The 16,159-nt window shown below is 45.5% G+C and overlaps 1 protein-coding gene across 2 annotated transcripts in view; it reads left to right on the forward strand.

Moving 5' to 3' along the window:
- RAMP3 (receptor activity modifying protein 3) overlaps nucleotides 1-16,159 on the forward strand; it is a 49,279-nt gene that overhangs the window by 5,957 nt on the left and 27,163 nt on the right. Inside the window, exons 2-3 of one of the 2 annotated variants that reach the window (XM_077303456.1) lie at nucleotides 11,706-11,735; nucleotides 15,385-15,514. The exons of the other annotated variant lie outside the window; for it this stretch is intronic. Coding sequence (XP_077159571.1) covers nucleotides 11,706-11,735; nucleotides 15,385-15,514 — 160 coding nt within the window. The remainder of the gene's footprint in view (nucleotides 1-11,705; nucleotides 11,736-15,384; nucleotides 15,515-16,159) is intronic. 2 annotated transcript variants of the gene reach the window in all.

A 16,159-nucleotide genomic window follows, 5' to 3' on the forward strand; every position in this document is an offset into this window, starting at 1 on the left:
AGTGCCGTGATGAGCCCAAGGTCATCCAGCTGGTTGCATGTGGGGGAGCGCAGAATTGAACCTGGCATGCCAGATTAGAAGTCCGCATTCCTAACCACTACACCAAACTGGCTCTCAGAAGTTAGGGCTTCCCCTTTAAGGCAAGCTTGCAACCTGGGAATGAGGAAGCATTTGAGCTGAAGCCTTGGCCAATCAGCCAAGGAGGCTTAGACAAGAGAGAGCTGCATGTTTTCTCATGCCAATTTTTCAAATATTGAGTGTTATATCCACTCTAGGATATTGCGGGGGAAAATATACAGTCGCTCCGGATCAATCCTGCTTGTTGCAGGTAAAAAATGTAAATCGCCCAAAATCAAAATGGAAATCGCATTCAGTGGAGACGGCAGGGACTGAATTGACCTGGGATTGCAATAAAAGCTCTGTGCAGATTCAGCCTTGAATTCCCTGAAGAAAATTTAAACATAACAAACAAACGCACCTGGATCTGCTGCCTCATAGGGGATAAAATGGCTCTGAGTTTGTCGCTATGTGCAGTTTAAAAAAGAAAAAGAAATCACAAACAATTCTTATAGGTGGGTAGATAAAACAACCTTGAGCCATGCCAAAAAGCCCTCAGTGGTCTGTCTATAGACACTCTATAGTCATTTCGGTGTGATGGTTAAGAGCAGCAGCCTCTGATCTGGAGAGCCAGGTTTGGTCTCCTCCTCCTTCTCCACATGCAGCCAGCTGGGTGACCTTGGGCTAGTCACAGTTTTCTCAGAGCTCTTTTAACCTCACTTACCTCACTGGGTGTGTGTGGTGGGGAGAGGAAGGCAGCTGTGAGCTGCTTTGAGACACACAAGGCCTGCTGGGTGACCTTGGACCAGCCAGTTCTCTCAGCCTGTCCTACCCCACAGAATGTCTGTTATGAGGAGAGGAAGGGACAGGTGTTTCTAAACCACTGCTAGTCTCCTTCGGGTAGTAAAGAGCAGCGTTCGAAACCCTAGCTCTCCTTCTTTCTTTTGGGCTTCATTTAATTTTTCTTTTTTAGACACCTCCTCCCCCATTACAATCTGATTCGCTTTGCTATGGTCCAGATGTCTATCCCTTGCTTGTTTTTCCTCCCTAGTCTAGCGATTACAGCATAATAAAATGCCATGCAAAGGAAGGCATAGGCTGTTGTGTAACTTCCCCTTGCCCCTGACTTGAATGGCCTGAGTTAGACCGAGCTCATTGGATCTTGGAAGCAAAACAAAGTCAGCCTCACTTAGTAGTTGGATGGGAGACTTCTAAAGAGGTCCAGAGTTGTTACCCAAAGGCAGAGGCAGAGACCACCTCTGTTAGCCTGCCCCCTTGAAAACGGGACAGGTGAGCTGCAATTCCAAGGGATCCCCAGGTCCCACCTGAGGGCTAGCATCCCCAGATGTCCCATCATGCAACCCTGACCATCTATGCAAGCCAAACGGTGACTTCTTATTCCTGTGGATTGCAGAAAAGACCGAATGACTGAAGGTGCTTACAGTGAGGCTTTTCTTCCTCCCAACCCCAGTCTTAGTGCCTTGGTGGCCAGGGGCCAAACCAAATTATGTGCTTTGCTGATGCGTACAATTTGTCCCTATTTTTTTTGTTCCTTTACAAATGTGGCTGCAGAGGCTGCCTTGAAAGCACAAGGTCACTTGCCAGCTCCCTGTCCGGGTGGCTGCCATTAAGAACTGGATGCGGAAGTTGAGGAAAAGCAGCTGAAGCGTGTACGATTTTGACATGGAAAGCTGCCAGAAGGAGGGGGTAAATAGCCCCCCATGAGTTTCTGCTTTAGATTGCAGACCCCACAGCTGCATTCCTGGGGGGGGGGTGGGAACCCCAGTATTCCTGGGAGGGCGGGGGGGGACCAACTCAATTGCTCATAGTTCCACTGTTCCCTGTTTTGCTTTTATGCCCTTTAAAGTCATGTGCCAGCACCCATGGTTATTTCTACAAGTTAATACTGTGTGCTTTGCCCTTGCATTACTACTAGGGTACCTTATAAGTATGCCAGTGGACTGGGGGTGTCATTTATGTTGCCAAGGAGAGTTTTAACAAGTCCTTTAATCTCCTTCTCCCCCCCCCCTCCCAATTTCTGGAATTGCTTTGTGCTCAATATAATGTGTTCAGGCAATCGCTAGATTCTTCTAATGTCTTTCCTCACATTTCATTTCTTTAAATGGTCTTCATTGTCATTGCCTTAATAACAGTTAAAGCACAATGATGAACGAGATGAGACATATGAAGAAAGGCTGGGGGAGTTTGGTCTGTTTAGCCTAGAGAGGAGGCGACTGAGAGGGGATCTAATAACCATCTTCAAGTATTTAAAAGGCTGCCATGTGGAGGATGGAGCAGAATTGTTCTCTCTTGCCCCAGAGGGACAGATGAGAATGAATGGGATGAAATTAATTCAAAAGAAATTCCATCTAAACATCCGGAAGAAGTTCCTGACAGTTAGAGCGGTTTCTCAGTGGAACAGGCTTCCTCGGGAGGTGGTGGGTTCTCCATCTTTGGAGATTTTTAAGCAGAGGTTGGATAGCCATCTGACGGAGAGGCTGATGCTGTGAAGGCTCAGGGTGGTGGCAGGTTACAGTGGATGTCAGTGTCCTGCATAGTGCACATTGGGATGTGAGTGTCCTCCGGGGAGGGCGGCATGTCGGGGCGGTGGCCGGAGCTAAGGCGCAGTTGTTGGGGAGAGGGAAAGCATTTGGGAGGGGGGCAGGATGAGGTGGAAGGGTCGGCGGCATGCGCATCTCCGGCCGCCTACCTGTAGCATGGCCGGGGAGTGGAGTAATGGTAGCAGGTGGCCTCAGGCAGGTGTGGGAGTGTGTGGGCTGGTCGGGAGGTGCTGCACGCCTCCCGAATGTTGGGAATGATAGTCCGGGTCTCTGGGGGCCAATCGGGAGGTGTGCGCCCCGGACTGACAAGTGGAGGGGTCAATTGGGAGGCACAAAGCACCTCCCGATTGGCTCTTCCACTTGTCAATCTGGGGCCAAGGGGCCAATCGTTGCCCCCCCCATCCCGGACTGAGCCTACCCCCACCCCCCTTGTTTTATTTATACCGCTCCTGTGGAGCGGTGTAAAGATTCTATGATTCTATGAGAATTGACAGTCGCCGTAAAGCCTGTCAGGGTTAAAATGCAACAGAGAAAGGCCACAATCAGGGTTAAAATTGCTGGCAGAGTTTGAATATGCAGAGAGATCACAGCACTGGGCAGCTTAAAGACTACAATAGTTTTATTTATGAAGAGAAACAACTATGGGGAGAGAGAGACCTAATGATTAAGCGAGCTGCTGTCTGCAGTCTTTCTGTTCAACTGCTTTTCTGGAAGCAAGCAGGGAGGAAGCATACTCAAAAAAGCAGGAAGTCTCTGTTGAACCAATCAGGATACTGAGGGGGGAAATTTGAAAATCATTGAAGTTCCTGTCCTAACTATGCTGAATACACTTCTTCTTCATTAGACTTATATCCCACTGCTTTCCGAAGATTTGCAGTGGCTTACAGATGACCTCCCCCATAAAATCCCCACATAAAACCCGTCTACCTTCTACATCCACAGTAGAATGGCAGCTTCCAGAGACTGCTGAAATGGTCCCTCCCCCAAGTTTGTTCACTAATGCCTTAAAGTAGCGATCCCCAACCTGTGGGCTGCGGACCACATGTGGTCCTTCGACTAATTGGAGGTGGGCCGCGAAGGACGCCTTCTCCCCCCCCCCCCCCGGCCCTTTACTTCAACCCCCCCCAGCCCTTTACAACACACTTCGGGTGTCATTGTCTTCCATCACTCCCAGATGGGACTATCTCGTTGCAGAGAAACAAGCTCAGGGTTCCCATTGATTTGTCATTGTCATGAGTTAAAATTTCCATGAAAATAAAATGTACCTTATGTTCATTGTTGTGGCGTGTCTGTATCTTATTTTGAAGGGATGTTTAAACATTACCATAGCGATCAGAGAGCGTTAGGGCAGTGGTTGAGAGTAGAGGAGTAAACTACCCCCCCCCCCCCCACCAGACCTCAGTAAAAGGCGTTGAGTGGTCCCCGGTGATAAAAAGGTTGGGGACCACTGCCTTAAAGGGAAAAATATTTCCAAACCTGTAGATTTCACATTCCAGTCTTGCTGTCTCTTTGTATCTAATGTCAATTCCTTCTACACTTAGTATCTAATGTCAATTCCTTCCTTCAATTCCTTCTCTTTATTTTGTTTGTATGCAGCACTGAAATCCTTTTTTCTTTTCTTTTTTGCATTGGAGATGCCATGGTTTGCCTCCTTTCCAATTTGCCTTTCAAGTCAATATAGCAGCAGAAAGTAAAGCTCATGCATGTCTTTCTAAACTTTCCTCTAATCGTTTTCATTTTTCAAATTCAGCAATCTGAGACTAGCAGATTGCTCATATCACTAGACTTATGCGGCTTGTAAAGAAAATTAAAGATTTAAAAATGGGAAAATGAAGCTTGTATAATGTTGAAGAGGGTGAGGATGGCAGAAGGCACAGAGTGAGCAGAAGAAACTTGATGTCAGCGGGGGTGGGGAGTGATCTTGCAGGGATGACAAAAGGGCAGGGGGATTGAGGGAATATGGAAGCACAACAAGGGAATAATTAACACAAAAGCACTCTCAGATAGCAGGGGAAACTGTGACCAGATAGCAAACTGAGTACTGAAGGGAGAAAAATCAATGCAAACAACAAAACCCAAGGAACATGTACAATGAAAACAAGGGGAAACACCTGTGCATAATAGGCCTGTATTCCAATTTAGAATCCTGGTTTGCAGACCAAGATCTGAATCAAAGTGAGCTTCTTTACTCATGAAAGTTTATACCCTGAAAAATTTTATGGATTTTTAATGTCCTACTGGTCTCAAATTCTGTTCGGCTCAGTATTGATTGCTTATTTGGATGTAATGGTCGACTGGCATCCTAGCCTGAAAGGAAAAATTTCAAATTAGCAGATGTTTGAATGGGGAGGCCAGAGTGTTGATCCACGAACCCCCCCATGTTTATTGACATACTGGCCAACTATGGTTTGTACATTACATCTTAAGAGTGCCAGTGTAACAGAAATACATGGTACTTTGCATGCATATTCATGCCGTTCTTGTGAAGAGAGGCCATGGCTATACTTGAGGTGGTCTACTTAATAATTACAATCATATCTTGTTGACCTGTTTCCTTTTGCTGTGTCGATTTGTCATGCAATCTACCTCTCTCTTTTTTTTTTCTTGGAGAGAAGTATCTTTTTTCCTAATGAGCAGTTAGCCTGGTTGTCTTAATAAGCTGAAAATGCTTTCCGCTTGACACGAATAGTCTACTGAATAGCATCCAAGGGCCTTCTGCTGGCCTAGATTCACAGGAGCAATTCTCTGTGCAAGCAGATGGATAGACGGCTTTTAAAAAACACACCCTGGCAGATAGGTTTCTTGAGCATTCCTCCAAAAACACACAGGAAGTATAGTAGATAATGGAGAATTCTTACAATGGATTAAGCCAGGGGTAGTCAAACTGCGGCCCTCCAGATGTCCATGAACTACAATTCCCATGAGCCCCCTGCCAGCGAATGCTGGCAGGGGCTCATGGGAATTGTAGTCCATGGACATCTGGAGGGCTGTAGTTTGACTACCCCTGGATTAAGCAGTGGGGTTCCATAGCAACTTGGATTAAGGTTAGGGCTGTTTGAACATTGGTGTTTGGGAATGAGGGTGAGAAGTAAAGCCACTAGGTTTGCAAAAGACACTACATTACTCAGGATGGGTTTTTCCCTTACATTTTTATTTCCTTGCTTGTGCAGTCCTGTTGTTTCGGGGTAATGGTGGTTCTGCTCTGCACATTTTGCCCCCCAATGGGTAATTTAATATTACATCAATGTGTGGCTGGCATAACAACCTGGAGTTTAAATCTGCAGAGAGATGAGCAGTACATAAAGTGGTATAATATCCAATTGATCCCTAACTGGAGCAAAACATCAGAGTCCAGTAGCACCTTTAAGACCAACAAAGATTTATTCAAGGCGTGAGCTTTCGAGTGCAAACACCCTTCGTCAGACAGCAAAACATGTACAGTGATGACCCCTTCCCCCAAATCAGTTGGGGGACCCAATTGAGGAAAATTAGAATGTGGAAAAGCCCAGAGCCAGAAGAGATCCAAGAGGTTCAAACTGGGTGAGTGGGCTGCAAAGAGGGTCAGTGCAAAGAGGGTCGGTGCTTTAGGATGCTTTGGGCTGATCCTGCATTGAGCAGGGGGTTGGACTAGATGGCCTGTATGGCCCCTTCCAACTCTATGATTCTGTGATTCTAAGTATCCATAGTGGGTCAAAAAACTTTTGTACTTGACGTATGCTGATGGAAATCTGACCTGACCTGACCAGGAAACACACCTTGGGGTTGGCAAATCAAATGTTGTGCCAGAGTTTGAGAAAGGATTGGGGGTGGGCTGTGTGTGGAAACTATTGTCATAATGCCCTTTTATAAATATGTGGTATAGCCACTGTACATTTATGGTTACTCCAACATGCAACTGGAAAAGGTGCAAGAAAGAAGAGGAGCTGGTCTTTTGTCACCCCAAAGGAATATCAAAGCAGTCTGCAATTGCCTACCCTTCTTTTCCCCATAATAGACACCCTGTGAGGCAGGTGAAACTGAGAGAGCTCTGAGAGAACTGTGTCTGACCCAAGGTCACACAGCTGAACAAGTGATGATCAGGGAGCTGAAATAGCTTCCCTATGAGGAAAGACAATAAAAAGGACAATTTTACCAGACTCAAATATAAAAAGCTATAACTACTTTTTTTCAGTCAACAGATATCTGCTGGGAGAATATATGCCTGAGCTTGTTAGACCTTGAATGTTTAGCAGGCTTGGTCCAGATTTTAGGTGTTCCAAACCGTGTATCATACACAGCGTTATGCCTGGAACTTAATCAAATACGTTTGGCTACTAAAGCCTGGTTGATAACCATTAAATTTTGGCTTCGCTTGCTTTTTAGCTTGGAAACAACGAGCCTTACATATTTAACGCTCACAGAAAATCGATCCAATTGGATAGAAATGGTTGAACATAAAATCAGAACCATTGGAATATCTTTGGACACCTTATATTTAGATGCATTCAGATCTGCTTATCTTTAACTGCTCCTGCTCCTTTCCCGCCCCCCACAACACTGCGCAAACGGCCAAAGCCAACTACCCCCCACCCTCCCCAGACCCCTTCCCACCCCGCTGGCGCTTCCTATACTAAAAACACCCCCCACACACACTCCCGTGTCTGCCCACCGCCCGCTAACCCCCAGACCCCTTCCCGCCCTGCCGCCGGTTCCCACACTGAAAACACCCCCCACACACACACTCACGCGTCCCCCCCCCCCCCCGCCCGCTTTTTAAACTAGGTGTGCCAGGTTTCTGACCAGGCTAAAGTACTGTTTTTCATGGACAGTCAGAACCCCGTGTTGATTGAGGGGGTGGCAAAGTTTCTGTCAGCTGCTATTAGGACGCGTCTAGTGAAACTTGAAAGCTGATAATTGTTTACTCCCATAATTTATATGTTATTATAATGGTTCTATTAATTTTATTATCGTCCTCTGACTTTTACATGTCTATAATGGTTTTATTAATTCTCTTATCCCTTTTATCACACTAATAAAGAAAGTCTGTTAGATATAAGGGTTGGCCCCATTGAAGAGCCTCTTGTGGCGCAGGGTGGTAAGGCAGCAGAAATGCTGTCTGAAGCTGTCTGCCCATGAGGCTGGGAGTTCAATCCCAGCAGCCAGCTCAAGGTTGACTCAGCCTTCCATCCTTCCGAGGTCGGTAAAATGAGGACCCAGCCTGCTTGCTGGGGGGTAAACGGTAATGACTAGGGAAGAAGAAGAAGAGTTGGTTCTTATATGCCGCTTTTCTCTACCCGAAGGAGTCTCAATCCCCTTCCCTTTCCTCTCCCCAGAACAGACACCCTGTGAGGTGGGTGAGGCTGAGAGAGCCCTGATATCACTGCTCAGTCAGAACAGCTTTATCAGTGCCATGGCGAGCCCAAGGTCACCCAGCTGGCTGCATGTGGGGGAGCGCAGAATTGAACCTGGCATGCCAGATTAGAAGTCCGCACTCCTAACCACTACACCAAACTGGCTCTACACCAAACTGGAAGGCACTGGCAAACCACCCCGTATTGAGTCTGCCATGAAAACGCTGGAGGGCGTCACCCCAAGGGTCAGACATGACCCAGTGCTTGCACAGGGGATACCTTTACCTTTACCTGGCCCCATTAGTATTTGGATAGGAGACCAGTAATGGAGACCAGAGTTGCTGCTTCAGACCAACTCAGCTGCCCGCTTGAGTCCATCTTTTCTGTTCTTCATTGTGCCAGCCCAGCTTCTTTACAGCAGTATGTTTATGATGTTTTCCAGTTACAACTCATATACTTACTTTGTGCCGAGTCGATTCTCCAGTGTTGTTTGCCTCATTTCCTTCATTCTTTTTGCAACAATTGGGATTGTTCTCCCTCTTTTCCCGCAGCAGGTTGTTTGGCTCAAATGGGTCACATCATATAATGGGCCATTAATGCCTGAACAAAAGAAAAACTTTGAAGTGGGGCATAGCCACGTAGAAACAAGCAAACAGATTAGATAGAAAAACCAAGGCTCACGATTTTATTTTCGGTAAGCCGCTGCTATCTGGATTTAAAGTTGTCACTAACGATGAGTGGTAGCAGTCCGTTTGCTGAGAAATGAGCCTTTAGCAAGATCAAAATAGACCAATTCTGTCTTCGGTCTTCGACATGCCTGATTCCAGGTGTACTGTAGAGATAGGAACATATTTAAGGACTTGCAACGCAGCCCTAAGGAACTTAGACTGTGCTCATTCTGACGGTGCAAAGCAAGAGGCAGGAGGACCAAGAAGGGTTCTGTGCAGCATCTCGGCTATTGTTTTTTTGCCCGAAATAGCCTAATAGAGGGCGGGACAAAATGAGCTCCCTTTGTATGGTAGAATTTCACTGAATTATGGGCAGTTCCTTCCCCAAGGATAGCTGCATATCTGCAATGTTCCAATTTGGAACCAGTGGTCTGGAAGGTCGCCCCTAAATATCTAAAGCTCTTCACCTGCTCTAATCTCTTCCCTCCCATAAGCGAGGCCCTCCTTTTAGAATGTTTACCTTTGTTTGTGCCCTTCATCAGAATTCCAAGGTGTTCAAAGGCACAAGCTTAAGGTGACCAGATTGTCCCACTTTTGGAGGGACATCTGGGGGCACCTGGCAAATTGTACTTATGTTGAAATTAAAAAATATATATATTACAATAATATTTTTGCGTTCTATGCAAATTTTTGTTGCTCTGTATAGACCAAATTCTTAATCAAGAATCCCCCCGGTCAATGGTATCCCGCTTTACCAATGTTAAAATCTGGTCACCTTAAGGTTGGGGACCCCGTGGCTTTACGAGCTGTGAAGCAGGGCAACGTTTAGCGTGCACCTTATTTTATCCCTGGATGAAGAGGCTGTAGATCCCCCGCCCTTCTCTCCAGCCTGTTCCCAGCCTGTCATCCTAAAAAATGTGGCAGATGCCAAATAAATGTTCACATTTCCACCTAGGAGTTTTGGTGGTCATATAAATTGCTGAAATGACTCTAAAGTGGTAAACGTACCAGAGCCTGGAGGCATAATTACTTCGTGCTCATAATTATAGGGCAGAGATCTTTCATTTTGCATCGCAGCAGAGTTTGATCGGAACGAAACTCCCCCTGACAACCATCAGCTATTCTGCTCGTAGGCAATCAAGACGACAATTTTGTTGGTGTCAGAAAAAGAAGGGGGGAAAGCCAGTGGTGATTGGCAAGGAGGATCTTTTGTCATGAACGTACGGAGATATTAAACGTTACGTGGTGGCAGCTCTGTCTGCAGGATGCACAGTGTACTAAATCATGATCTTATGGGGAAGAGCTTGGCGAAGGCCAGGTGGCCAGGCTGGGCAGCGGTCCACCGAGTGCTCACCTTGCAGCTGGGCATGGGACTTTCTAAGTACCTGATGGGACGCGGGACTATTTTGCCAAAGGTGGGAGAGTCCCCGAAAAGCAGCACTAATGGTCACCTTAGTCTTTCAGCTAGAGAATGTATGAAATGTTTGCTGCCTGAGCTTCCTGGATAAAAGTGACATGACTCACTACAGTTTGGTGCCAGTTTGGTATAGTGGTTAGGAGTGTGGACTTCTAATCTGGCATGCCAGGTTCGATTCTGCGCTCCCCCACATGCAACCAGCTGGGTGGCCTTGGGCTCGCCACGGCACTGATAAAACTGTTCTGACCGGGCAGTGATATCAGGGCTCTCTCAGCCTCACCCACCCCACAGGGTGTCTGTTGTGGGGAGAGGAATGGGAAGGCGACTGTAAGCCGCTTTGAGCCTCCTTCGGGTAGGGAAAAGCGGCATATAAGAACCAACTCTTCTTCTTCTTCTTCTTCTTCTTCTTCTTCTTCTTCTTCTTCTTCTTCTTCTTCTTCTTCTTCTTCTTCTGGCCAAGCGATGCTTTGCTGATTCAAAACAGGTAGCCTTGTCCTAAGAGTGTGTTGCTAGCTAGCTCCCCTTCTGCCTATGGAGGGGCCTGAGCCCTAGCAAAGGAGTATGTGAGTCAGTCACTGAGGGAGACAAAGTTATTGCTGCTGCAGGTCTAGAGCCTCGGCTGGATCACCTATGAATGGAGAAATCAGGCTTAGATTTATAGGCATGATATTCTTGAGGGAGTTCTGTAACCAGATTAAGTTAGTAGAGAGAGGCTGAAATCGCCATGAGTGAAAAATCAACAGCAGCTCCATCATTGAGCATATAGATTGTTCCCATCATTACTGGGTAAGAGAATTTAGTTTGAACTCAATATTAATTGATTTTTGAGTACGTATTGCACAAGCTTGTTTTTTTTTTTAATGCATTTTGTGAAGGTCAGCAGTCAGATGTGTGCAACCATGAATGATATCAACTAGTCCCTTGAGAGGTCTCTGCTTTGTCAGATCCCCGGCAGCTTGCTCGCCACTGCCCCTTTGACAGAAAGCCTCAATCTGGTTTCGTGATTAGAGTTTCAGGCCGTGATCTTGGAGAACCCATCGAAGGCTGAAATTGGGCCAGACCCCCCCCCCCCCAGCCTAAAAGAACGTACAGAATAATAGGGAGTGAAGGAGATCCAGTGTTAAGCCTCTTTGGGGCACCAATCTGGTGTCAGTGAGTAAACAGGCATACAGTTGGGTTTGTCCTCCTTCCTGAATTTCAGAAAAAATGCCTCACCCATGGGAACCTGCCTTTCACAATCATTGCATTATAATACATCCGCTGTCATGTGTTCTTTCTAGATTTGTCATCTTAAACAGTGCTCTGGGGATCGACAGTTATCTCCTGAGGAAATTTTAGGAGATTCCTGAGAAAGAAACAGAGAGAAATTCTGGAAAATGTACATGCAGGTTGTTTTTTTTTTGGGGGGGGGAGATTCCTTCAGTGGTTCTTTACATGCTGAAGCAGTTAGTTTTTAATACATGTTTTTGAAACTGGCATAAAAGCAGTGTTATGAAGATACCTAGAAAGCCCCAGTCTCCTTCCTTTCAAGTGTTCTAGAATAGCATAAAAGAGTAATCCGGTCAGATTTGTCAAAACACTATATGATTAACAAAGCTTGTGTGCTCCATTTCTTAATAATCTAATTTCAATTGTTTCGGAATATAACAACTACTTTCTCTTTCCCCCCTAGTGAATGGCCTAATGACCATTGGATTAGCAGGTAAGAATAATTTCTAATGGTACAATTTGTTCTCATGTTAGTGGGGTTTTCCCCCCTTTACCAAAGGATGGTGTTCCGAGATTCCTTGTTGGTTCCATGGCAGTATTTTGTAGCTGGTCCAGGGAAACAGCTGCTAGGATATTCCAAAGAGATTAGATCTTGGGATGGAAAACCAGGCCTAGCTCTCAAGCTAATGCCTTAATTATCGTAAGGGCTACTTTGCACGTTGATGTTCTTCCTACTGAGAAAGAGGCACTGTAGGAGAAATGGTGTACACTGACCTGTATGAAGTACCGTGTGATGATTTTATTTTGCTTTGAGAATGTAAGCTGGGAAGCCATGATACAATATATAGCTTCACGCATGACAATGTACACTCCCCCACCCCCATGGACTTTACCTGCTCAAGACGGATGTTTCATGGGGCCACACCATTGAAGGGCAGGTGGATTCAAAATCCAGTGCATATAGATTTGCTCTTCAGAAGTTCAGAGGGGACTTGGGTGAGGTGGAGTGGAAACACCGTCTGGATCCAAACCATTTACTTGAAAGTAAGCCCCACTGACTTCAGCATGCTTTACACTCAAGCAAGTGTGCATACGATTGCTATCGGAGCAGTGCACACACGTTTGAACTGTCTGCATTTACTAATCCAATTCATGACCTTTGGTAATGCAGAAATGGCACCCACTGTTGTACTGTATGTGCAAACTGTGATCATTAAGAGAGTTCTGAATCCAAAACAGAAAAAAACATCTGATCTTATGTCTGTTTCTCTTATCTATAGCCCTGTCCTGGGTTCATTCTGCACACATTGGATAATGCATTTTAATGCACTTTATTTATATTTTGATTCATAGACTGCCCTTCTCCTCACCGTCTTGGGGTGGCTTACGCAATAAGATTAAAACCAGTACAATAAGTTTAGGTTTTAAAATACATTACATTGCTCCTGCTCTCCCTATGTGCCTGGGGATAAGATGGTCAGCTAGGCAAAAAATGGAGGATAGTGGCTGGCTGAGGGCCCAAACCTGATGGTAATGGTGTCCCTTGGCCTCAACAAGTGCCTGGTGGAAGAGTGCCATCTTGCAAGCCCTCTGGAACTTAGGAAGCTCTGTTAGGGCTGACACGTCAGCCAGCAAGTCATTCCACCAGACTGGAGGCAGGGCCAAGAGCACCTCTCTGGGGCTGGGGCTTGCCAGCAATTTGGTATTTGCTAGATGAAGAGCTCTCCAGGGGATGTATCTGGAGAGGTGGTCCCTCAGGTATGAGGACTAGTTTAAAATACAGCTTCAAAAATACAGTGGAAGTGCATTACCCAAAGAATGTGGAATGGATCCTGGATGGGCCAGGCTAGCCTGATCAAGGGGAAAAAACAGTCATGACATGGAGTCAGGCAGTGGCAAACCACCTCTCAAGATCTCTAGCCTTGAAAACACCACATGGTTACCCTAAGTCATCCGCGTCTCGATGGCTGTTTCCACCAGCACTTCATTTATAGTCCCCCTCTCTCCCTGAGATTCATTTTACTCAAAAGTACCCCAGGCTACATTCAGTGGGCTTTCCAAACACATGAATGTGATTACGATTGCAGCTTTTGTAGTCTAAAATTTCATTCCCAAGTAAATGGTTCTCGTGCAATTTGGAGGACATACTGTGGATATCTGTACTGAAGTCCAACAGCACCTTAGAGACGAAGAAGATTTATGCGGTATAAGCTTTTCAGTGTCAAAGCTCCCTTTATCAGATGCCTTCGCTATCTGTGTAAAAAAAATCTGATCACCAATACACGTGTGCATCATTTTTGTTGAACAAAGCTAATTTCATAAGCACTGCGCGACATAATAAGCAAGATAGTAAATGTTCAAAGGCATTGTTCGTGCGCTGCTTCCCTCCTCTGCATTTCTGGAATCAGCATTGATGCTAAATCATTGATGTTATTATTTATTTATTAGACTTTTATTCCGCCACTCCCAGATGAGCTGGCTCATGGCGGCTCACAACATATATATAAAATAAAACAACACATGACCTAGTTGAGGTAGTTTGAGTGAAAATCTTAACAGACAACTGGCAATTCTGTTTCTCCCATTCTCGGTGAACTGTCAACTGCTTGTTAAAGGCTGTACAGATGCACACATATAAAAGAAATTATATTTACGGCAGTGGTGAGAGTTTAGAGTGTGCAATGTAATGCATCTGTTATGGCTTGTCAGATGCTCCCTTGGCCTACTGAGTTGCCCAAAGTCAGCTGCAGTTGATTCATGGCTCCCTTTCTGCTTTCTTTGGAAAAAAATCAGGTACACCTGCAAAAATACTTAGATGAAGCACATATTAGTCTGTTACCCAAACTCCATGTTACGCAGAGACTTTTGGGTGATACCAACTATCCACAGTAGGGGTCGTGAGGGTGGGGTCTTGGATAACTGCTGTCAGCAATGGATTCTATATTTGCTTATATCTTGAATAAAAATTTTGCCAACAAAGTGCCACTGGATTAAACATTTATCCACAATAATGTTATTCCTTCTCAGACATTGGGTCTTGGGTTTATTATGCATACCAGGGTCTCCATATCAAGTAGGGGGGTATGCTACCCTCAAACCTCCTGGTGCACATGGTCTCTGTGTTGTCTGAAACAGACAACACACATAACTCAGTTTTGGTATGTGCAAAACAGAACCTTGGAAAATCCAGCTAGATTCAAGAGCTTTGGCTGCTTTGGGAGCTTTGACTTTTGAAATCTTCTATCCTGAAACTCTTGTTCATCTCTAAGATGCTACTGGACTCGAATCTTGCTTCTTTATTGCAGAACTAACACAACTACCCTCTAGGGTTGCTAGGTCCCTCCTGGAAAGTAGTAGGGAATGAGAGAAATTTACCACTAGAAAGAGAAAGGCCTAGGCCATGTCTCCAGCATCACACAGGAAGTGACATCATCTCACCAGTGAAGCTTTCGTATTTGGGCAAAAACTGTGGTAAAACTGGTTCCTAGCATAGAGTTTTTGCCAAGATACCAGGGCGTCACTCAGAAGTTGCTTGTGTGATGATGTCACTTCCTATGCAAAACCGGCAACATGGCATAGTGCCTTGGAGCTTGTCTTGGATCTTTGTCCCACCTGTTAATAGACATTCTGAAAAATACTTCCAGGGATACAAATTTCCACCTACAATTTCAAGGGGTTGAATCGCAGGACTGCACTCTATGAGTGATCTGCATGAGCTTGGCTGCATGGGAATGGCTTTTTGTGAACAGTCCAGAGGTAGAACTTTGATATATCAAGCAGACTTGCATCTACGGGCCGATCTATCTAGCCAAGAACTGTTTGCTCTGATTTCTGAGTTCCTTTTAGTTGAATAATAGAGATGGAAACCTGCTGTGCCACCAAGAGAAAAGCGTCCTACGCCTGCAACCATTACAGTGCCCAAATCAGCCATGACAAACAAGCAGTGCCACCCAGAGCAGAAGTTCCTGCTTTCAAGCTTAAAGAGATCTAACTGTTTAGGATTGCACTGCACCTGAGTTAAACCATCTTTTAAAAATTGGGCTATCTGTGCTTCGTGAGTGTTTTCAAGCACTCAAGTGTCTTACTCGTTGTTCTCGAGAGGCTGATTATGCATGTTCCTTTGTTGATTTATTTTGCTCTAGGTGCACAGCAGGGGATTGTTTGCAATGAATCCCTCATGCTGCAGAAGTTGCCCATGTGTGGAAAATCCTTTGAAGAAATGATGCACAAAGTGGACTCTCGAAAATGGTGCAACTTAACAGAATTTATCCTGTAAGCTATGTCATTTGTGTGTGTGTGTGTGTGTGTTAACTATACGGAACATTTTCCCACTTTATAGATTATAAATAACCCCCAAGGCTTGGTGGATGGTGTATGTCATGCACTCCCAACCTTTTCAAGCCTGTGGGCATCTGGAATTCTAGCATAGCATAGACCGTTTATGCACTGGGCACTTTACTGCCCCAACTCTTGTGCAGGACCACAAATAGGGGGCAGATGAGGTGCACTGGGCCAAATGCTCCCCCGTGTGGGTGCAGGAAGAGGTGGGGCCACGACTAAAACTCCAGCCTGCAACCCAGCATGAAACCTCCAGTGCATAAACGGTCATAGTGATGCATAGGCCCACAGTGAATATCTTTGTGCTGTGAAGTCAGTTGTTGGCAAAACAAATGTTTTTTTTAAATGTGGACAGCCTATCAAATCTCCAGTGGCCAATCAGAAGCCTCACTGTGTAAAAGCTCCACTTGGCCCTGCCCTTGGACACCATGTTGAGGACCTGTGTGTCAAAATGCAATCATGTTAGTACAATCCTAAACAGACGTACACACCCTTCTAAATCAATTGAACTCAGAAGGGTGTAACTCTACTGAGGATCATACTGTAAATGTCAATATCTTCATGGGACGGTGCTGAGGC

This window comes from Paroedura picta, chromosome 11, assembly GCF_049243985.1.
Source record: "Paroedura picta isolate Pp20150507F chromosome 11, Ppicta_v3.0, whole genome shotgun sequence".
In the NCBI taxonomy this organism is placed as follows: Eukaryota; Metazoa; Chordata; class Lepidosauria; order Squamata; family Gekkonidae; genus Paroedura; species Paroedura picta.